Source organism: Melospiza georgiana, chromosome 7, assembly GCF_028018845.1.
Source record: "Melospiza georgiana isolate bMelGeo1 chromosome 7, bMelGeo1.pri, whole genome shotgun sequence".
In the NCBI taxonomy this organism is placed as follows: Eukaryota; Metazoa; Chordata; class Aves; order Passeriformes; family Passerellidae; genus Melospiza; species Melospiza georgiana.
The window spans coordinates 25,008,545-25,031,165 of record NC_080436.1 but is presented as its reverse complement, the minus strand read 5'-3'; the positions used below and the strand labels follow the sequence as shown (position 1 = coordinate 25,031,165).

Here is a 22,621-nt window from a genome sequence, read left to right as displayed (position 1 = left end):
AACAAGCTGTATGAAAGCACAAGCTGCCGGGAAATCTGCAGGGGGCAGGTTACCCCTGGCTGGGGCAGCAGTCTGGAATGGCGTGGGATGGTGCCCCACGGCTGCTGTGGAATGAGGGGCAGAGCTGTGTGTGAGCCCTGGGCAGGCAGGCTGCTGTGGAATGAGGAGCAGAGCTGTGTGTGAGCCCTGGGCAAGCAGGGCTGAGGAGCTGGAGCTGATGCAGCCGGGCTGTGCAGGCAGGCAGAGGCTGAATCAGGAGAGGAAACCAGAAGCGATTGGCACGTGAAGGCTGGCAGGCTGGAGACTGCGAGGGGATAGGATTGCTGTTTATAAATACATCAAGGGAGTAAACACAAGGGAGGAAAGAGAGCTATTTAAGCTAAGGGACAATGCTGGCATGAGAACAAATGGTAAAAACTGGCCGTGAATAAATTTAGGTTGGAAATGAGTGAGATTCTGGGACAAATTCCCCCCAGGAGCAGCAGGAGTAGAAAGCACAACCACATGATGGCACTTTTCCCTGCTACAACAGGCTGTCATGTGTGTGCAGTGTGCTGCCATGCCTGTGCAGTGAAGTCAAGAGATGAGGAGCTGGGGTCCCCAGCTACTCCCCTCTGTGTCACAGCCACCCTGGCTCCATGTGGCATAAACAGCACAGCTCTCTGCAGCTTCTGGCTTGGCCAGGGCAGGACTCCTGAGGCAATGGTTTGCAGGGAAGGGTCTTTCTCTGGCACATGAATTTGGGCATGCTGTCACAGGTGCTGATCCTGAAAGCTGGATGGTGCCAACGTCCCCCTGCTTTAACAGCCACTGGCAGTACTGGGCAGATATTCTGGGAGGGTGTCCTTGCCCATGTGCTCCCCTCTGCCTTGCATTGCATCCCTACGCTCCTGAGCCACCAGGAGCAGGATGCCCTGGTCTAGATCCTACCTGTTCCTGAGGACATGGGTTACACACTGTCCCTGAGGCAGCAGCCTGGTTGTGACATGCTTGCCCTGCCCAGTGCTGGGGCTGGGGTGTCTCCCCCTGCTCTGGCTGGCCAGCAGCACAGCCTGCAGCACAGCTGAGATATTGGTATTCCAGCAGCGAGCCTGCTTGGCATGAAAGGGGCTCTGCCAGCCCCACACGCCCACAGCTCCACTGCTGGCTCAGGCCTAGCCAAGGGGACTCAGCTGGCAAGGGCTGTCCTGTAGCACAGAGAGAGGCACAGCTGCAGTGGCAGAGGGGTCCTGGCCTTTCTGGATATGCCTGCAGCAGCCTCTGGCCCCCTTGCCCCACACTGTTTTCCCTCTTCCTTTGGAGGTAGATCAGGGAGCTGCAGGAGATATTCCAGAGCTTAGTCCTTCACAGGATAGGGGAAACAAAAAGCCTAAACCATCACTTGTGTGTGCTGTGCCTAAGGTGCCCTGCTCTGTTTGGGCTGAGGATGCAGAGCCTGGTGCCCCATGGAGGCAGCAGCCCCAGAGCCCATATGCAGGGCTGTGTGTCCTGCAGGAGGCATCCCAGCGGCTCCGTGTGGGGCAGGGGCTGCACTGAGGGGCTGCTAGTGTGGGAGATGGTTGTGCTACTGCCAGAGCTGGGGTCGAGCCAAACTGGCACCGTTCCCCAAATCCTCCTGGGAGCGGGGAAAGGAAATGGTGCGACCATGCATGAGAAGGGACGTTTGCAGTGGCAAAAACATCCCACTGGCTCAGAAAATTGCTGCAGAATCGGGCTTGAAATGAGTTGAAATTGCTGAATCCAAGCGGATCTCATATCCCGGGCAGTTGTAATGCTGGCGTCAGCGCTGCGGCTTCCCTCCCGGGGCACCCAGGCGGGGCTGGCTGTGCTGTGCGGGGGGAGAGGGCTGGTGGGGATGGGGGCTGCCTCGGGGGGGGCCTCTGGCATGGGGAGGGGCTCCAGCAGAGCTGGGATGGCCACAGTGTGGGGCAGGGGCAGAGCAGGAGGCAGGGTGCCTGGGTGTGCCATTGCCCCAGCTCTACCAGTGTCATCCCAGTTTGGCCCCAGTTCCTGTGCCGTGTGTCCTGTCCAGGAACATCCCGGTGCTCCAGCTGCCTGCACTCATGCAGGAAAAAGCACTTCAGGTTTTGGAGGCTGCTTTCCTTTGTGTCACAGCCTTGCCCATGCTAATTTGCTCTCTGGGCTCAAGTACCTGGACATGCCCCTCAAGGTTACCCCTGGGCTAGCATCCCCACCAAATCCAGGTGGGGAGCACTCTGGTGTCCTCCCATTCCTGTCTCCATCCCCACTAGGCCCCAGTGATGACTGTTCTCAGGGGTGCTTCTATGCTGGGGTGATTGCTCCTGTGTGGTGTGCCCATGCCCAGGGCCTGCCCGTCAGCTGCATGTCCCAGTGGGAATGTGAGAACAGGGCTGGCTGTCCCCGTGGGGATGTGGGAGCAGGGCTGGCTGTCCCCGTGGGGATGTGGGAGCAGGGCTGGGTGGCCCAGGCACACAGCAGCAGGCCCCGCTGGCACCACACATGTTGCAGCTCGTTCCCCTTGCATGAAAACATTTGGCTGGAAGCTTAGTGCGGCCTCTTGTCTCCTCAGAGCAATCAGGATTTGTCACTGCCTGCAATGTTTAACGTCGTCTTCCAGAGGCTAAATACCATGGGGAGCCGTGTAAGCCGTGGAAATACCTGCATGAGCTGGGATCAGCCCGAGGCTGGCACAATGGGCTGGCAGCACTGGGGATGGGGGACTGGGAATGCCTGATCTTGGTCCTCGTGCCCCCAGTGCTCACGGGTGGGCTGCCGTGAGCCAGGATGAGGATGCTGGCAGTCAGCATCTTGCTCCCAAAAAGCTCCCCACAGCAAGGGGGCTGGGAGGCAAGTCTTGGGAGCATGGGGGGCACTTGGGGGCCCCCAGAATTGTGTGGATTTGGGAAGAAGATGCCGGGGGCCCCAGCAATAACTGACTGGGATCTGCCTGCCGAGGCGCAGGCAGCTATTTCTGTCAAGGTCAGCGTGTCTCCATGGGAGAGAGAAGAAAATGAGGAATCATGTCAAGAAATTACCTCCCTAAATGGGGTCTCCCCTGCATGTGAGCATGGTGTGGGGATGCTGGCATGCACTGGCTGGGCAAGGAGACCAGCATGTAACATGGGAACGCTGTGTCTCTGGCCCTAAGACTGCAACATGCATGGGTGCCCAGCAGGCAGAGCTGGGTGCCCAAGGGCCCATATCTCAGTTGCTATCCTTGGCTGGACATGTGCACTTCAGTCCTGCAAGGTATTTTTCTGGGTCAGCTGTGGGAAGAAAATCCTGTTCCTGGTACAGGCAGGCTCTCCTCTGCTCTTCTTCCTCCTCCTCCTCCTCCTCATGCGCTCCCTGTTATCTAATTGGATTTGTCATGCTGGAAAGGCAAAGCCCTTCAGGACTGCGCTGTGCTCTCGCCAGTGTGATTTCACAGCTGGCCTCAGTACCCCAGTACCCGACAAGTGAGTAACTCAGCTGGACGCCATGGGCACCCCTGCTCCTCACCCTCCCCGACAGCTGTGCCCACCTGCCTGGAACACGGCCACCACCACAGCTGGACCTGGGCCTCCAATCCTGCCCAACACTGGTCCCTGTCCCTAAGATCTGTCCCCATATGCCCCAGCCTCTGCATCCCATCCCCATCCCTCACCCCCTCCGGGTGATTGCCATGCCGCCCGGAGATGTCTGAACTGACACGAGATGGAAGCGTTCACAGAAATGACATTTTCTCCAGCCTGGGGAGAAAATCCTCCGTTTAAAGAAAACTAATATAGAAGCTGCCCTGGTGTGCCGTGGCTGATGGTATCAGGCTGGCAGCCGCCGGCGCTCACAGCCGCGATAAATCTCAGAGAAGAGCCGAGCCGGCTGCAGCCGCCCCACAGAGAGGGGCTGAGCCGTGTCCTGGCGCTGCTGCGGTGATACAGCGCTGAGGGGACAGCTCAGGGCGGGTACCGCAGGGTCCCGAGCGTGCAGGGAGCGGAGCGTCCGCGCCGGGGATGGTGCCAGCGCTGGACTGGGCGGCGGGGGTACAGCAGGAGCCGGAGAGCTCAGCGGCCGCCCGGTGCGGCTCAGGGGCTGCCCTGGGGCTGGGCCGGGCCGGGCCCGGGGGCGGCGGGGGCGCGGGGCCGCGGAGCGCGGGGCGCTGCTGCCCCCTGCCGGGCAGCGCCCGCCGAGCACCCGGCACCGCGGGCACGGCCTGTGTGGGACGGCGGGCACGGCTTGCGAGGGACAGCGGGCACGGCCTGTGAGCGACGGCGGGCACGGCGTGTGAGGGACAGCGGGCACGGCGTGTGAGGGACAGCGGGCACGGCCTGTGAGCGACGGCAGGCACGGCCTGTGAGGGACAGCGGGCACGGCCTGTGAGGGACAGCGGGCACGGCCTGCGAAGGACAGCGGGCACGGCCTGTGAGCGACGGCGGGCACGGCGTGTGAGGGACAGCGGGCACGGCCTGCGAGGGACAGCGGGCACAGCTTGCGAGGGACAGCGGGCACGGCGTGTGAGGGACGGCGGGCACGGCGTGTGAGGGACGGCAGGCACGGCCTGCGAGGGACAGCGGGCACGGCGTGTGAGGGACAGCGGGCATGGCCTGCGAGGGACAGCGGGCACGGCGTGTGAGGGACGGCAGGCACGGCGTGTGAGGGACAGCGGGCACGGCCTGTGAGCGACGGCGGGCACGGCGTGTGAGGGACGGCGGGCACGGCGTGTGAGGGACAGCGGGCATGGCCTGCGAGGGACAGCGGGCGCGGCCTGCGAGGGACGGCATGGGCGGCCCTGCTGCCCTTGGGTGCTGCCCGCTGCCTCCGCTCACCCCCCTCGGTGCCTGTCCTGCTTCTGACCGGCCTGAAGTCCTCCTGCACCTGTAACCAAGCTGCCAGATGGGATCCTGGCCGTGTCCCCATCGTGGCTATAGTTACGTGCTGCTCAGGCATCAAGGCCTGCGGCAGGGATGGTGCTGGGGAGTCACTGCTGAGATCATCAGGAGTTCCCTTTGTTCCAATCTCTTCTGCTACCACTGGCTTTTTTCTGCCCTGATGCTGCTCTTGACAGGGCCCAGTAGCCCTGACTTCTCCTGGAGCTGTGGAGCATGAGGGACACCCCCTCCCCATGCCAGCCCACGCCGGTGAGCGCTGAAGGTGGGTGCCTGGAAGCAGCAGCAGCAGGAGATGAGAGGCTGAGGAGAGTACAGTGCTGAGCTTTGAAGGCAGCTGACAGGCTGTCGGGGCGCTGCCAGCCACGCTGACAGCTGGGTACAGACACCCACCCCCCCTCCCCGCCACTGCTGCGCTCTGATCACAGCCTCCCGTCACTTCAAAGCACCCGCCAGGCGCAGGTGGGTTGTCGTGCAGCCTCCCACCCCATGGTTCCGCTCCTCCTGACCCACAGTCTCGCTTCTCCCGCCCCACCTGGCCCAGATGCACTGAGGACCCCAGCTTCAGAGACAGGGAGACCAAGGTACAAGGTAGACAAGGTCCCAAGCAGAACTTGCAGCAGGTGATGGCCTCCCAGTGCTGTCACTGTCCTGCCTCCATGGGGCAGAGTACCCAGCTGCCAAGCAGACACAACTGGGAACCCTTGAGGTCCAGGCAATATTTTGTGGTGACACTGAAATGCAAGGCAAGGGACAAGGAGGAAGAGCTGAAGCATGACATTCCTAGGCACAGGGTTCACACAGTGTGCCTGAGACAGGTCATTGCTATCCAGACAGAGATGCCCACCATGCTGGGACACTGGGGGCTGCCAGTTCAGCTTGCCTGGGGTAAGACAACACACACCCCTGTCCCGACCCAGCTCGAGAAGGAATTTTCCATTCCTGAATGCAGGTTGGGGAAAGGCGTGTTTGCAGCAACCCCCTCCTCTCCCTCCCCTCACCCATCACCGAAGCAGCTCAGGAAGGCGCCTGCCTTGTTCATCTCCAGGAAGGTGCAGAGCAAAAGCCTCCCAGGAGGGAGAGATCCCTGGAGGGGAGCAGGGACCCTGGGCAGCTTCAGGGGCAGTCTGCAGCCCACTTTCCACCCTCAGAGGAGCCATCCTGAATGCAGCCATGCCGCTGCCCCTTGCCTGCTGCCAGGACGGGGAAGTTCTGACACGACGCCAGGACAGCAGCGCGCCCCAGCTCGTTGTCGGCATCCTGCGAGCCACCCGGATCCCCGGGCTGCACTACATGTGTACCCGGCCCCAGTCCCGCCTGCGCCGCCTGCTCTGGAGCCTGGCCTTCCTGGCCTCCGCCGGGCTGCTGGCCACCGGCGCCGCCGACCGCCTGCACCACCTGCTCTCGCGGCCCGTGCACACCCGCGCACGCCTCGCCTGGGCACCCCAGCTCCGCTTCCCGGCTGTCACCCTCTGCAACCCCAACCGGGCACGCTTCCTGCACCTCACCAAGCCCGACCTCTACTCGGTGGGAGAGTGGCTGGGGCTGGCCCGGGAGAACCACTCGCTGGTGCCCGAGATGCTGGCCGTGCTGGGGGAGGACCAGCGTGCCTGGCTGACGCGTCTGGCCAACTACTCGCGCTTCCTGCCACCCCGCCGCTCCGAGCGCACCATGCAGAGCTTCTTTCACCGCCTGGGCCACCAGATCGAGGACATGCTGGTGGAGTGTCGCTTTCAGGGAGAGCGCTGTGGCCCCCAGCACTTCACTCCCGTGAGTTCCCTGCTGGAAGGTGCAGGACAGCTGGGCTGCCCCATGGGTACTGGGAATGATGCTTCACTCCCCGTCCTGCCAGGGTGGAGGAGTGGTATAGTAGGGAGTCAGGCTGTGATGAGCCTTTCCAAAGGTCATGAAAGACTGTACCTTCCTTCCATCACCTCCATGGAATCAAAAAGGAGTTTCTGGACCTCATCCTGCTTGCAGAATACTCGACCAGATCCCTGCCTGCTCCCTTACCACTGCTCTCTCTATCCCCAGGTCTACACACGCTATGGGAAGTGCTACACCTTCAATGGGGATCGGAGGAATCCACGTGTGACCCGCCAGGGTGGCATGGGCAACGGGCTGGAGATCATGCTGGACATCCAGCAGGAAGAGTACCTGCCCATCTGGAGAGAGACCAGTAAGTGGGGCTATGGCTCAGGCAGGGCACAGGTGATGGGTGCTAGGATGCAGGTTGCTGGGCAAGCAGAGCACCCTGTGAGGGGACTATGGATGAAGCAGGGCATCAGAGGGGTGCAGGTGCTGGGTCAGCGCATGCAGCACCTCCGTACTCCCATAGATGAGACATCATTTGAAGCTGGCATCCGGGTCCAGATCCACAGCCAGGACGAGCCACCCTATATCCATCAGCTGGGCTTTGGTGTCTCGCCTGGCTTCCAGACCTTTGTGTCCTGCCAGGAGCAGCGGGTAAGGTGGGATGCCCCACAGCCCCGGGGTGGTGCCTGCTGGCACTCAGCCCAGCACAGCCCTGTAGCAATGCCCTTCTCACCCTACCAGCTCACCTACCTGCCACAGCCGTGGGGGAACTGCCGGGCCAGCATGCAGGGGGAGCAGCTGCTGCCCGGCTATGACACCTACAGCATCGCTGCCTGCCGCCTCCAGTGTGAGAAGGAGGCCGTGGTGCAGAGCTGCCACTGCCGCATGGTCCATATGCCAGGTGAGGGGTGTGCATGATGGTGTGAGGGGCGCCCCACTGCCCCAACAGTCCTGCTGGGGTTGCTCCAACTCCCTGCAGTCTGCACCCAAAGATCACCTCTGTACCCAAGGATTCCCCTGGCCCCATCTCTCTCCACCCAGGGACCACCCCATCCTCTCCACATGCTGGGTCAGCCCCTGTCCTACCCTCCTCACACCACAGGTCAGCACCTTCCCTGTTTGCCTTGTACCTGGGCCACATCTTCCTCAACTAACCTGCACCCAAGGGTCACTCATCCCCATCCTCTTTGCACCCTGCCCTCTGCACTACCTCCAAGGGAGTGAGTTAAGAGTGGGGGGGGCAGAATCTGACTGGACTCCCCCCCTCCCAACCACTGCTTCTCCACAGGCAATGAGTCCATCTGCTCCCCTAATGTGTACATCGAGTGTGCTGACCACACACTGGGTAGGTGAGGCAGTGGGTGGGCATCTAGGGGCTGGCTGAGTGCCCCAGGGAGGGGGCTGGAGATTGTGCCTGTGCCAATGGGTGTCTGCCCCCAGATGCAGCAGTGGAGGACAGCCAGGAGCGCTGCAGCTGCCCCACGCCGTGCAACCTGACACGCTATGGCAAGGAGATCTCCATGGTCCGCATCCCCAACAAGGGCTCAGCGCGCTACCTCGCCCGCAAGTACAACAAGAATGAGACCTACATTCGGTGAGTTGCCAGCACTGGGGTATTCCAGGGCATGGGCAGGGGGCTGGGGACCCGGGGAACTTCCACTCCACTCCTGGCAGCATGCAGAGAGAGGGTCCTGGCACACTTGGTTGCTGCAGCATCCTCTGTGCGCAGGTGTTTTCACTAGAGCTTCTTCCCAACTTGTCCAATCTTCCCAGCCCTCCTGCCAGCACCTGCCCACCCCACTGTCTCTCCTGGCCTGGGACTTGCCCCATCCATGTCCCCACTGCACCAGCCCAAATATTCATGAGGGCCATGGGAGCATCTGGGAGCACCTGAGAGCTGGAGGGCTGGGGGACATGGGAGGTTTGTGGGAAGTGATGAAGGAGGGTCCAGATCAGCCCTTTTTGCTCAGCACAACGGTGTCCCCACAGGGAGAACTTCCTGGTGCTGGACATCTTCTTTGAGGCGCTCAACTACGAAGCCATTGAGCAGAAGAAAGCCTATGACCTTGCTGGGCTTCTCGGTGACTCCCCTCCCCTTCCTCTGGGGCCCTAAGGCGCGGAGCTCTGGGTCCCAGCCCTGGGAAGATGAGGGTCTGGAGGGGAAGAAATCACACAGAGCAGCAGCCAGACGCAGGCTGGCTGAAGGGTGGAACACTGCTGACTGTCCCCTATCCTGCATGTTCCCCATGCCCTCGATCCTGCTGACCCTGCCCCATGACTGCTCTGTGCCCCACAATCTGGCAGCCTTGGCACTGCCCGGCTGGCCCACCCCAGGCTTCCAGTGGGCTGCACAGCATCTCCTGGTGACCATCTTCCCATCCTCCTCCCCAGGGGACATCGGGGGGCAGATGGGCCTGTTCATCGGTGCCAGCATCCTCACCATCTTGGAGATCCTGGACTACATCTATGAGGTGTGTTAGCCTTCAGGGATGTGTCTCAGCAGTGGGTACAGAGACACGCTTCCTGGGGAGGGCGTAAAATATGTGGCCACCCCAGAGGGCTGTAGCAGCCCCCAAATTAGGGAACACCTGGAGCAAGGCAGTGGGAGGAGAATGGGTCCCTCTGCATTCCTCAGTGACCCGAGGACAGGGAGGGTGGTGTGCCAAGGTACTGTTCCACTATCCCTGGGTGAGAGAGGAGCAGGCAGCAGTTCTGTGTAGACAGGGTGCTACCTGTGTGCAGGTCTAGGTCTGACCCCCCATCTGCACCCAGGTGATCCGAGATAAGGTGAGCCGGGTCCTGCGCCGCTCCAAGCCACCTCTGAAGAAGCCCTCGGGCAGCATCGCCACACTGGGATTGGAGGAGATGAAGGACCAGGTACCCCTGCAGGGCTGGGCTGCTTGGAGGTTGTGAGAACAGGGCCTGGCCATGTGTCTGCCCCCACTCCATGGGGAGGGCACATCATCCCAAGATCAAGGGTCTGTGTGGCTCTGTATTTGGTGCCTTCAGGCTGCAGAGTCAGAGCAGTCCCAGGGGGGCAGGGAGCTGGGTGTCCCCTGGGGAGCTCCTGCGGACAGGCTGTGATGGGTGGGAGGACTAGGGAGGTGGGAGGATGCGTGGAATCTGTGCCCACCCTACTGCCTGCCTTCCCCACAGAGCCCCTGTGAGACATTGGGTCGGCACGTGGAGGGCGCCTACAACGCGGGCATCCTGCCCAACCACCACCACCGCCACCACTACCCTCACCAGGGAGTCTTCGAGGACTTCGCCTGCTAGGCAAGATTGGGTTTGGGGGGGCAGCCACCTGTCACCCCCCTCCCCAGTGTTCTGGAGAGGGACAGTGGCACTGGGTGCGGTGGGCACAGGCCCCTGCCTCCCCCACCCCACTGCCAGGACCAGCCACACCGTTCGCCCCCAGTGATGCCACTGGAGCTGCCTCAGCCCCGGCACTGGAGCAGCCCCCTGGCCCTTTTGCCTGTCCCCTCTGCTTGCCCCTAGCACGTGGGCTCAGCCCAGTTTCAAGCACACAGCGTGGAGGGTGATGGGCATGCCAGGGGGGTTTGGGGGAGCAGCAGGTGTGGGCCAGAGAGGCCCTGGTGCTGCAGAGCATGAAGGGGGAAGCTGAGGTTCCTGTGAGCCCCTCCAAGCCTTCCCTTGCTGACCCCTCCTGGGTGGTGGTCTCTGCCCTGCATGGTTTTCCCTAGGAGAGAGACATACCTGGAACAGCTTCCCTCTGCCTGGGAACCACCTCCTTCCCTTCCTGCTGCAGGGCAGGGCAGCATTGCAGGGCACCCCTCTGAGCAGCATGGCCCCCATGGCCAGCCCAGGGACACCCCAACTGCAGCCACACCTGCATGGCACCACCCTGAACCCTGGCACCACCACCACCACTGTGACACTCCCCTAAACATCTGCCCACCCTCGCCCAACCTCATGCAGTCTCTCAGGGCTGCAGCCCCACCTTCACTGTTCCCAGCCAGACCCCTGCACTGTGACTCCCCCTGCCACTCCAGTGTTGGCCCCCAATAATCCCCAGTCATTTCAGCACTGCAAACCTACTGCCTCCCCCATCTCCTGCCCCAATCTGTTGTGAACCCATCCTCTCCTTGCCCAGCTATTGCCCAGAGTGGCTCATCCCTTGGTGTAGCTGCCTGGCATAGCCCAGGCAGCGTGGCGGGTCCTGCCCTCCCTCCCCTGCCTGTCGCTGCCCTTTTGCACCGTGCACGTACCCCTTGCCATGCTCCCGGCCCCAGGTGCTGAGCACCCTCTGTGCCTCCCCCAGACTGCACATGGTTAGGAGGGTGCTCCGTGCCCAGCTCTGTCCAGACAGCCACAGTCCAGCCCACTGGCTGGAGCCTTGGCCCAAACTGGCGCCCACAGCCCTCCTGCCTGCCCTGAGATGGCAGGATGCACGGCAGGACTCACAGCAGGACCCGCAGCGCTTCCCCTGTCCTGTTGTACATTGCCTCCACCCCCTCCACTGTAGCAGCAGACACCAGCGCAGGGCAAACTGCCCCAAAATATCTCAGGAGGGGGGGTGAGCTGGCAAAGCCCCCCTCAATACACACACTTGGCAGAGGGGGACCCCAGGGCAGGAATTTGGGACCTCTGGGGAAGGCTGGGGCTGAGCCAGGCAGCCTCTGGCCCTGCTGGTTTGGTTCCCGTCCCTGGTGCCCACAGATGGATCACGGCCATGTTGTGCCGTGCCCAAAGCCATAGACGCAGGAGGAGCCATCATCCCTGCAGCCCTCAAGGCCCCACAGATGGGAGGCGCAGGGCAGGGACCGGGGCACAGCAGCCCTGGCTCTGGGTCTGCATGGTCCAACAGCTCCCCTGAAGTATGCACCCACAGTAAGCATGTTCCTGTGGGTGCAAGCACCCAGCTGCGTGGTGTTCCACGTTCCCCTGTGTGGGGGATACACAGCGAGCCTCCCAGCAGGCCAGCCACACTGGTGCTCCCCAGGGAGCCCTCCAGAGCACCCTGTGCCAGCTCCCCATGGGGTTCCCATGTGCCAACCTGCAAGCAGGAGGGTTCCCACAGGGGCGCCACATGTTATCCCAGGAATGTGCCACGGCCATGCCAGCCAGCCTTACACCAAGGTCTCCTGAGACAAGGGGGATGCAGGATGTGTCCCCTTCTTGCCAGTGGGAGCAGCAGGCCCTGAGCGGGGTGGGCACGGACACCATGGTGGGAAGGCCAGCACAAACTGCCCTCGTGCTGGTGAACGTGAGAGATGTGCGTCACTGTTTTATAAATGTACAAATACTCCCTAATAAAGAGGCACAAGTAGGTCCAGAGATGCCTGTGAGGGCTGATGGGGCAGAGAGATGGGTGAGACACCACCCTAGAGGACATGGTGGTGGGACCCAGGGAACACTTCACCGCCTTGTGCTCATGTATGAGGGGTGCAGGGTGGAACTGAAACTGGGGAGACAGAGGATGGGTGGAGGGGAAGGGGGCCCTGCTGAGGGTTCCCCTGGCAGAAATGCTCTTCCTGTTCCTGCCTTCTCCAAAAATTTATCCATCTGCCCCAGCTATCCTGAAGCACAGGTGAAAACAGAAGCTGACCTCTTGGAGAAGGCTGCCAGCACCAGGCACCACAGGTTTCCTTCTAAAGCAGTGAGGGCTGAAAAAGCCTGAGTTACCTGGGTGCAGCTGGGACACAGGGCCACATCCCACAGATTACACCATGCTCTGTGAGAAGAGCATTGAGCTGGGGTGCTAAAAGGAAAAGCAGGGAAATGGCTGCATGTTCCACATCTTGTTATCATCAAGTAAGAAGATTGGATCCCTGTGGGATGAGACTGTCCCTGCCACCAGATTCTGACCCATCTGCCCCTCCATGATGCCCCATCATTTCACCTGCACCAAGACAGTAACTGGGAGCCTCATGGTTCTTCCTGCTCTATGTGAAGACGTGTCACAGGAGCTGAGTAAGGAGAGCAGGATTGTGTGGTGGGCCCACAAGGTCCTTCCTCACGATGTCCTCCAGCTCCTCCAGCACCATGCACAGGAGTGAAGCATGGCAGAAAGAAAGGCTGAGCTTCATGCATGGCCCATTCTGGCTTCTATGTCAACAAAGCAGCCTCAGGACCATTCCCAGGAGCCCTGTAGTGATAACCTAACGAAGATTTGACATGTATTTTTCTCTGTTGCTCTCAGCACCTTTATTCTTTAATTTGACAACTTCCAGGTGCTATCTGGAAGTGACAGCTCCTGTCACTTCCACTTCTCCAAACAGGACAGGCAGATGACATGAACCCAGCACCACCTCCCGCCTGTGATATGCCTCATGTCCCAGCACAGATGGCACTGGGCTGAGGAGGGCCAGTGAGACAATCCAGGTTTAGCACCCCAGGGTCAACCACAAACCCCGATGCTTTGGCTTCTGGGTGCCCCCTCCCATGCTGTGCCTGTTCAAGGGCCAGCAGGGGCTTAGTCCTGCCCAGAGATGGAGATGCTGCCACCTGGGGCTCACCCAGCGCAGCACTGCTTGAAACACCTGTAATGAACCACATGAAATAGCTGGGGCATAATTAGAAGGAGATCCACTACAGTGAAACAGGCCCTTAATTTTAATGAGCACAGTGCTCTGGACAAATGCCAAGTACCTGATCACAGCAGGACCGGCTGTACTGGCGACAGCTTCTGTCACCGTAGAGGTGACAACCCCAGAAGACACAGCAGGAGTGGCAGTAGGGAGTAGGCACCAGGATGGAGCAGGCAGCAAGGATCTCCTCTGTCTGTGGGGCAGGCATTCCTCTGGGCACTTTCCAACATGCCACCACTGCCACAAACAGTAATTACAGCTGTTCTCATAGAAAAGCTGCATTTCAATGAAAGAAAAAGCTTGGGAGCAGAGGGCTTGAAAGTAAGCCCTGAAATGCAATGGGACATGTGGCCTCACTGCTGTCACCTCCTCCCCGAGCATGGAGATGCTGATGGTGACAGGCAGCACCTGGAGAAAGGAGTGACTCTCAGCATGTCTGTATGACATGCAAAGCTCACTGCTTTGCTCTTTGATCATTTGTCCATGACGCCCTTGCTGGAAAAATGGACTGGTGGTGCCAATCAGTTGGGCCAGGTAAGGGACACACAGCATCCACTTTCCAGTACTCAGCTCCTGACAGTGGGCAAGGAGGCTGGAAAAACTAAGGAGGCAATTTTAAAAAAAAGTCCAAGCAAGCTGCCTGCCTCTTCCCCCAGTGCCAGAGCTTCAGGGTCTTATATTCTGCCAATGCTGGGGTGGTGTGGCCCCAGAAGGGACATCCCTGGGCATAGCCAGATATGCCAACACCCCGTGGAAAGAAACCCCTGCAGGCAGGCACACACCAACAGCAGCTGTGCCTCCACCTACAGCCTTCTTTCTTCATTGAAATGCTCTGATTTCCCTGAGCTTGGCCAGAAAACCCCCTAACCAAAGCCCCTCTCACCCTTCAGAGGGCCTTAGCAGTAGGTTGGACATCCAAGGTATTGGATGCAGGCACAGCTTGGTACCTCCCTGTCCGCTCCTCCTCAAGCAGATCAGGTTCTTCTGCCTTCACTTAGAGAGAGGAGGAAATGTTTGCTGGAATTGGGTCCTGGCCCATGGTCGGTAGAGCTGCTCCTGTATGGCAGGCACCCCTGGCCCCTTCCCAAAGAAAGCACAAGGAAGAAAGGGCATTGCATTTCCCCTTGCCCTCCAGCCCTTTCGTGGCACGGCTGCAATTCCCAATCCTCCCAATTCCCATATCCTCCCAAAGGTCAGCCATCAAACCAATTAATACTGCTGGGCCTGAAGTAGCTTTGCCACAGAGTTGAGCACAGCCTGAAGTGACCCAAGCAAGGCTAGAGAAGTAGGTTTTGCCTTCCGTGCTCACAGGCTCACTGTTGTGTTTGCATACACAGGAAAACAAACCATGGGGAGGGGAGAATAGCAGTAGCTTGGGTTTTCCCTAATTTGAGTCTCTTTCCTTGCCACAGTGCAAAAATGAGAGGAGGCAAGAGGGAAGTCAGGTGCCCACCCAGGCCCAGTGTATTCAGACATGCCCTTGTGCTTCAGAGTGCTCTGAACCACCTCTTCACTCTCTCTTCTGAAATAGTTCCCAAGAGAACATTGCTCTGTCTCTGTTGATTGCTGTGGTGAGCCAGTAACACTTAGAACATTTCTGCAAGGGAAGCAGAAGTCTGCAATGCAGGAGACAAGTTTTCTCCTGCCTCATTTCTAAAATTGACCTTTCACTGCCCTGCCTCTGCAACTGGATAAGTGCAAAAATCCACACATTGCATGAAAGCACAGGTCAAGCCTGAAGAGGGATCACAGAATGTCTCTGTTTTCTCATCTGCCCACATCAGCTGTTCCTTCCGCCCCTTTCAAAGGTGTCACTGTCCCAGTCTGGCACCCTGCCTGCACCTGCTAGCCCTATGAGGGCAGGAGAGGGGCAGTGCACCTGTGCCCTTGCCCCTGTTGCCACAGGTCTCTGCCACGTCCCAGTGAGCACAGCCAGCGCTCACTTCACAGCCAGCGCTCACCTTGCCTGCGTCACCAACCCCCTTCCCAAAGTTTTGCACATCCTTCTTTGGGGTTTCAACATGTTATGATGCTGCAGATAGCCTGGCAAACACTAAAACAGCTTCAAACCTTGCAAGCTCCCTTGGAAAGGGAGAAGTAACTGTGCTGGGAGTGCCACAAGCAGTCATTTGCTCATACATATGCCAGAGCAGGGAGCCTCTGCTGGTATTGACGGTGCAAAGCATTAAGTATGCAAATACCTCTAACTCGGTCTGGGTGAACAGCAGTGAGGCAACAGCAACTTTATCTTGACAGTCTCATGATAATTAAATGACAATTCTGGGTTTCTTTTTACAGCCAACTTGATTTGAAGCTGCTTTATTACCATTTGGATACTCTTCTAATGCCTAATCACATCTTACTACTTGGTCCACTTTTCAAAGGATAAATCTATCTGTAACACACCTGCATCTGCCTCACTCCCTCTGCCCCAGATTTCCACTTGAAGGGAATTAAGGATCTGCTCAGGGAAGACCAAAAATAGAAATCCTCAGAACAAGCTAACAGTTACTGTCTGAAATATAATAAAATTATATTTAAACATATACACTCCTACACCATGGATACAGAGACGGGAGCAGGAAGAGATGAATGAGGTATCCTTGGAAAAGGCATACCACACAGCCCAGGGGCCTCCATGAGTTTTGCTGAGCACTAGCAGCTTTGATAAGTAATAGTGAGTAGGTTCAGTTGATTTTCTTGAGGGTGTCTCTTTGATACGTGTGTTTCATGGAGCAGTAAAACATGATGAGTAAAGGGCTGGTGGGAAGGGCACATGGAGTTATGAAAGTGATGCCTGGAGCAGGAAGCACAGGCAGGGGACACAGTCCCCACACCTCATAATGCAAATAGGAGTGTTAGGTGATGAAACAGTCCAGGACAGTACCACAGTGCTCTACCCAACTAAGAACTGGAAAACACAAGTGCTGAGAAGCCCTGAGATGTAAAACAGCTAAAAAAAGAGCGAGAACAATGCAGAGAGCAGATCCAGCACCAGTGATCCAACACAATGCTCAGATCAAGTTTCTAGCCTGGGAGCTTTCTTGAGAGCTGATCCCAGATCCTGGAGGGCAGAGTTCACCTCACTTGAGCAGCCAGCTCAGTCTGCTCTGACATGGGCCAGGAGTCCCCCATGACTCACATACAGACCACGAAGGCTGTTACAGAGATAGCAGATGTGGGAGGACACACAGCTCCACCAGCCCTTTACTGGTGCTTTTCCACCCACAGACAGGGCTGAGGAGGACTGGTCAGTGGGACCACAAGTTTACAGCAACAGGAAAGACAGGGCACTGGACACTGCACTGGACTTTCCACGTCAAGGGGCTCAGCATCCTGCCACACCACTAGTGATGGCAACAGGCAGCTCCAGCAGGACAGCCCCAGAGACTGTGAGCATCAGAGGAAGCGCAGGACTCTTACTGCAAGCTGCAGGGGTTCGAGCAGGTATTTCCAAGTGTCTGCTTGGCACATCTGCCAGCCTGTCCATAAGGCAATGGGCTCCCACAGCCTCCTGAAGAAGCAGGCATCTCCCTGCTCAGTTAAAGGATGTTGCAGGTGTTCAGGGAAAGAGGCATCTCTGTAAGGAATCTGTCCAGCCAGCTGCAGACAGAACTTACACAAGCAGCCAGCACCTACCACCACAAAGACCCCAGCACAACACCCACAGTTGCCTCATGAGAGAATCAGCCAGACCCACAAGTACATCTCTCCATTTTATTAGTGTAAATGCACCCCATCCCCCCTCCTCTCCCCCCTATTAAATACAAACCAGGAGCAGTGAGCAGCTCCTCAGTCGCTTTCTCCTTAGGAGATGCACAGCCAAACCCTCTGCCATGCCCATCAGTGTCAGGCACAATGTCCCTTGACCCTGAGGGCAGCCCCACAGTGGGGAGGGATCCCACCTCTGTCAGGAGGCTCTCGTCTGAGGGCTGTGACCTCCGACGTCCTATCAATACTGCGAAGGCCGAAGCGGCCTGGGTCATGGTTCCCATGGGGAGCAGCTCACGGTACATGAAATCAGCAGGATCCCCTCTGGCACCCCCTACACCCACCAGCCTCAGAGGCCCAAGTTCCTCACACCCTAACCGGCCAGGAGCACTCCAGCTCATTGCCAAGTGGCAAAACCCCAAACCAACATCCTTATTGCTCTTTTGGGATGGGATGTGCCCCATTCCACTGTCCAAGCTTGTGGCGGGCACAGGGACATCACCCTCCCTGTACAACCAGGCCAATGCTCCAAAGGAGCAAGGAGCACATTCCCATTCTAGGACACTGGGAGAACTACGAGGGATCACTCCAGGCCCTGTGGCAGTCACAGCCCTGCAGAAGGGGGACTTTGGGCTCTACATTCCCCCAGTTAAGGGGGGACAACAAGAGACACAGTAGCCCATCTCCCCAGTGCTCAGCAGCAGGGCCAGGACAGACAGATGGGGCCAGCAGCCACCAGCTCTGAGTGAGGAGCCAGGTGTTCCAGCTTGCAGCTCAGTGACTCTGACCCCATCTTGCCCGGGGTCTGCACAGCCATGGCTGCTTGAGAAAGACCCAGGCACCCTGGGCTGGCAGACCCCGGCCTGGGGAGCCCCAGGGGGGCAGGTCACAAGCTTGGACACCAGCACTCTCTGCAGCCACTGCAGAAGGAAGACAGATTAGGGCAGAAGAAGAAGTGGAGCGGGCAGGCAGGCATAACATGGTAGGGCCAGCCCCTCCACCATCCAGGGTTCAGGTGCTGTTCCCCTGCTCCTGCTCAAAAAGGACCATGGCCAGCTGGGAGCGAGAGCCTACGCCCTCCAGGCTGCTCTGCACACAGCGGTGGTAGATGTCCTCGCTGAGCCGGGGATTGCAAGCCTGGTGCCGGTAGCGCTGCAGCAGGGCAGGCTCCACAGCCCGGAAGACGTGGAGGTTGGAGTATTTGATGAACATGTCATAGATGTCCAGGGTCTCCAGGATGTCCTCATTCTCCTGCACGTCCCCCGCCATGCGGGTGCGTGCTGCCATGTAGTCAGCGTTGTAGAAGCAGGCTTCGTGGAAGACGTCACGGTCAAAGCGCCCCATGTCCCTCAGCAGGTCCAGTGTGGTGGGTGGCACCTGGTTGTGGTAAGCAATGGCTGGGTTGTAGCCCTGGAAGTGGATGGGGAAGAAAACCTGCCAGTTGTTTATGGTGTTCATCCGGCAGCGGTTAAGGAAGTCAATGGTGATCTCTGTCCCCACGCCAGCCACAAAGAAAAGTGTGTCCACAGGATGCTTCTTGGAGATAATGTCCATGACCTTGATTTGGGAGGGCGCGTCTGTCTTAACACTGATCCAGGGGATCTTTACCTCTGCATACTTGCGCTCATACTCGGTGATCTGGGACTTCACAGAGGCAAAGATGTCATTCTGGGTGACCTGCTGGGCCTCAAAGGGGTCATAGATGAAGAGGAAGGTGAGCACTGCGTTCTCACTGCTCTCAAAAGCAGCTGCCGCATAAGCCTCCAGAAAGCGGGCGGCGTAGTCCCGGTCGTGGGCCGTCAGCGGCAGGATGACATTGATGCGACTGGCCTCTGTCACATAGGGCATGGGGATGATCTCCACCTCGCTGAGGGGCCGCACCAGGTGCACTCGCTTAGTGATGGAGCGGCTGTGTCCCTTCTGGGTGACCACCTCCACCTGAAGGTCCAGCGTGTACTCCATGCCACGTGTGGGGTCGAAGCGCCGGTAGCCGTTCACCAGCTGCTGCTTGCGGACGTGGAGCACCGGCTGGTACTTGCGGTTCAGCTCCTCCATGGCCGTGGCCACCACGTCGGCCACGTCCGCCAGATCCGCACCATGCAGCTCACACTTGGGGGAGCCATCCACACAGGCATAGACTTGCTCCTCTGTGAAATAGTCCCAGCGCAGCACCTCAAAGCGAGTTTTGGGCTGGAATGGGGGTGGGATGCCAATGGGCCATGTGGCGATGTGGTCCCCATCCGCAGACAGGCTGCTGGCGTTCTGGATCTCCATCTGCAAGACAAGAGATGGATGAGTGAGAGCCAAGGCAGGCACAAGCAGGTCTTCCAGCTCTGGCAGCACTCAAACTGATTTCTGATACACAGAGATTAGCCAGAGCTGGCTCAAAAAGGAGTGCCAGAACAACTCTGCTGTCAATCAGACTCCTGTCCAGCACCTCAGATTTTCTCCCCCACCCTACCCAGCCTTTGTGACAGACCTCTGCAGCCTTCTGTCCTCATCACCCTGAACCACCACTGCATCTCCAGGACCCATCTAGGTTCAAAGCTGCTTTCCAGACAGCACCACTGCCTCTGTAGCCACATGAACTCAGCTGATCCTGTCCAACAGCAGGATCAGAGAAACCAGAAAGCCCACAGGGATGACAAACAGAACCAAGACCCTCCCAGCCAAGCCAGGTCTCACCTGGAGCTGCTGGATCTCCTGGTAGGTTCTCTCGAGCTCCACCTGTGCAAAGTACTTGTGCAGCCGGTACATCTGGAGGGGATCCAGCACAGGGTGGACAGTGAAGGCGCTCTGAAAGCGGAGGTCGGTCTCCCGTTCGGGGTCTGCGTTCTTCCCCAGCTCAAAATAGTGGTAATGCAGACCCTGTGCCAGCCAGGAAAGATAGGTCACAGCCAGCCCCAACCTGTACTCCCACACCACCAGATGCCAGCACAGCAAGCTCAAAGGATGTCAGGGTGCAACAGCTAGTCCTCCCAGGGTTGAGAGAGCCCACAGGGAGGAGGGAGAACACTGGGAATGGATCCAGACATCTCTGCTTCAGGACCTACCTCATGTTCCTCAACACAGTTGACATCTGTGTAATCAATGATGCAGCGGCCCAGCCACTCATCGGGCCGGGCACTGAGGATGTCATTGCGGCAGCTCTCCAGGTGCTGCTGCAGGAGCAGGAGGAGGCTGCGGGACAGCAAGTAGCCAAACCCTCCATAGCAATAACGTCCCTCAGTGTCCCCGCCGATGAACTCCTCAGGACGGCCCAGGTAGAGGTGGGTGTCAATGCTGAGGTGGGCAACCAGGCGGCTGATGCGGTGCGCCTCCGTGTAGGTATCGTCCTGCACCAGGAAGAACCAGTCGAAATCGTTCACGTAGTGGTCCAGAAGGTACCTGACGGTCTGGTACATGTTCCAGATGGGCCGCTCGTCGCTGTGTGTCACCACCGTCATGCCATGGGGCACCTTGCGGCCCCGCGTGCCGGTGAAGTACACCAGGCGCTCCAGGCGGTGGGCCAGCGTGCGGTTGACAGCCACCCCCAGCGTGTTCAGTGTGCTCTTGGAGGTCAGCACTCCCACCAAGAGCCGCTGCCGCATCCCCAGCTCGGTGCTAATGTACCGGGTCCTGCAAGAAGAAGACAATGTATAGCCCCTAGGGCACTGCAACCCACCCCAGCCTGCACCTCCCTGCTGTAACCAATGGCATTGACCTCGGTTCCTCTGCTGGAACTGTTCCCAGGCTTCAGCCACGCACATAAGACATCACCCAGTGTCACCAGCTGCCACTACACCTGCCTCAGAGGCACTGCAGAGCACTTTGCTGAGGTCCCCTGTCAACATGACATCAAAGGGGACCCTACTTTCACACAAGTTGGCCAGTCCAGCTCAAAACAGATGCTCTCAAAAGGCTGATCGCAGCTCAAAGCAGGAAACAGGGCTGCACAACCCAGCTGTAGCAGGGACATGACCCACCAGACACCCCAACCATGAGGCTAGCCCCAGAAAGGTCTGAACTGGGAAGCACCTTCCTGCCATCCATGCCAGTCATACTACTCTAAAGCAGGCAGGCAGGAGAGCCTGTACTGCCCTCCCGGGGGAAGCCAGGCCCCACACAGGTTGCTGAAGCCAGCAAGGGGGCCGGTTGTGTCCCCCTCCCCAGCACAGCCCCCAGCCGTCGCACTCACAATGACTTTCAGGTTTAATTCTCCCAGTCTGGCGCAGTAGCAGGAAGCGACCCCCCCCAGCACGTCCCCCCACCGCCGCCTGGTACACAGTGGCCCCATTCAGCCCCCTTCATCCGCCCACCACCTCGCCAGGACAAGGAGGCCCTTTCACTGCCTGCTCCCTGTCATCCAGGGGACGCTGGGATGGGGCTGCAGCCGACTCCGGAGCGGCTGGCGTTTGCAGCACTGGCTGGGGACGTGCCACCACGGCAGGGGTCCCTGCTCAGACAGGAGGGGACCGTCGCAGGGTGCCCGGCAGCACGTGCTGCAGCAGGCAACCTTGGCACAGCGGGCACCAGCATGGGCGGGAGGCTCTTCGCTGCGGGCTGGGATCAGCGTGAAGTCGGGCACAGGGGAGGAAAGGAAGCAGAGGGGAAAGGCACTCTCAGTGAGAAAAACCCGTCTCGGTGGCTGAAAGGAGGGCACAGCCTACCGCTAAGCCTTCTGTAAAGCCCCCTTTGAAGCCTCCCAGCCCCGCCAAGGCAGGGACCGGAAGCTCGCCGGCAGCTACCCCCAGATAAACCCCGGTGAGCGGCGGCCCAAGTCCCCAGCCCGGCCCGGCCCGGCCCCCCCGCACCTGACGGCCTTCTTGGCGGCCCTGCCGGGGCTGGGCGGTCGGTAGGGCACGACGCGGGGCTCCCAGCTGTCAGCGCCCAGCGCGGCGGGCACGGCGTTGGGCCTGCGCGCCGCGTTGCCGTTGGCGGGGCCGGGGGGCGGCGCGGGGCCGCCGTCGGGGTGCGGGCGGGTGGCGGGGCGCGGCGGCGGCCCGCAGGGCTCCTCCACCCAAGTGACGCTGAGCAGGCTGAGGGTGAAGCCCAGCGAGACGCCGATGGCGACGGGCCCGGCGGGCCGCAGCACCGACAACACCAGCGACAGCCGCATGGCCGGGAAGGGACCGCGACCGGGACCGGCTGCCGCTGCCGCTGGCGGCGCCGCCGTCCGACGTGTCACCCGCGGGCCCCGCCCTGCCGCGCGTCACCCGCCCCGACCAATGGCCCGCGCTGCGACCGACGTGTCACGGGGCGGGGCGGCCAATCGGGGGAGGGGGCAAGCGTGGGGGCCGGGTCAGGTTGCCGGGAGACCGCGGGGCAGCGGCCGGGCCGGGGACGGCGCGCGGGGCTGCTCCGTGTCCCGCACCCCGCAACCCGCGGGACTGCTCCGTGCCCTGCACTCCGTGCCCTGCACTCCGTGCCCCGCATCCCGCGCTCCGCACCCCGTGCCCCGCCGGCTGGGCCGCCGGGAGCGCCCCCGGTGCTGCGGGCCAGCAGGGCAGCGCCTCAGGCCCCGGCTGCCGGGTCACAGAGCGGAAAGCGCATCCGCCGGGAACCGGCACCTGAGAGGGCTTCAGGGAGCATTTCCCCGGCCTTTTGTGCCCGGGACACGAGAGCCTCCGCAGGGCCGTGTATCCCCTCCCCGGGACAGCCCAAGCCACGGCGCTCGGTTCCCCAAACCGCTGCCCGAGGGTCGTCCCCTCGGTGTGG

At 59.9% G+C, this 22,621-nt stretch overlaps 2 protein-coding genes across 2 annotated transcripts in view; one reads left to right on the top strand and one right to left on the bottom strand.

Annotated features, from left to right (window-relative positions):
* The window catches only part of ASIC4 (acid sensing ion channel subunit family member 4), a 28,977-nt gene extending 17,025 nt beyond the window's left edge, over positions 1-11,952 (top strand). The window contains exons 2-10 of the mRNA XM_058028029.1: positions 6,882-7,026; positions 7,186-7,313; positions 7,404-7,563; positions 7,951-8,007; positions 8,103-8,256; positions 8,652-8,743; positions 9,054-9,133; positions 9,435-9,539; positions 9,819-11,952. Of these exons, the coding sequence (XP_057884012.1) occupies positions 6,882-7,026; positions 7,186-7,313; positions 7,404-7,563; positions 7,951-8,007; positions 8,103-8,256; positions 8,652-8,743; positions 9,054-9,133; positions 9,435-9,539; positions 9,819-9,938 (1,041 nt within the window). The 3' untranslated portion in view covers positions 9,939-11,952. The remainder of the gene's footprint in view (positions 1-6,881; positions 7,027-7,185; positions 7,314-7,403; positions 7,564-7,950; positions 8,008-8,102; positions 8,257-8,651; positions 8,744-9,053; positions 9,134-9,434; positions 9,540-9,818) is intronic.
* Positions 11,953-16,916: 4,964 nt separating this feature from the next.
* Positions 16,917-22,045, bottom strand: CHPF (chondroitin polymerizing factor). Its single transcript, XM_058027917.1, has 4 exons — positions 21,718-22,045; positions 19,978-20,542; positions 19,610-19,792; positions 16,917-19,198 (listed from the first exon to the last, which is right to left on the bottom strand). The coding sequence occupies exons 1-4, from the start codon at positions 22,020-22,022 to the stop codon at positions 17,936-17,938; spliced, it is 2,316 nt and encodes a 771-aa protein (XP_057883900.1). The 5' UTR covers positions 22,023-22,045; the 3' UTR covers positions 16,917-17,935.
* Positions 22,046-22,621: the final 576 nt, after the last annotated feature.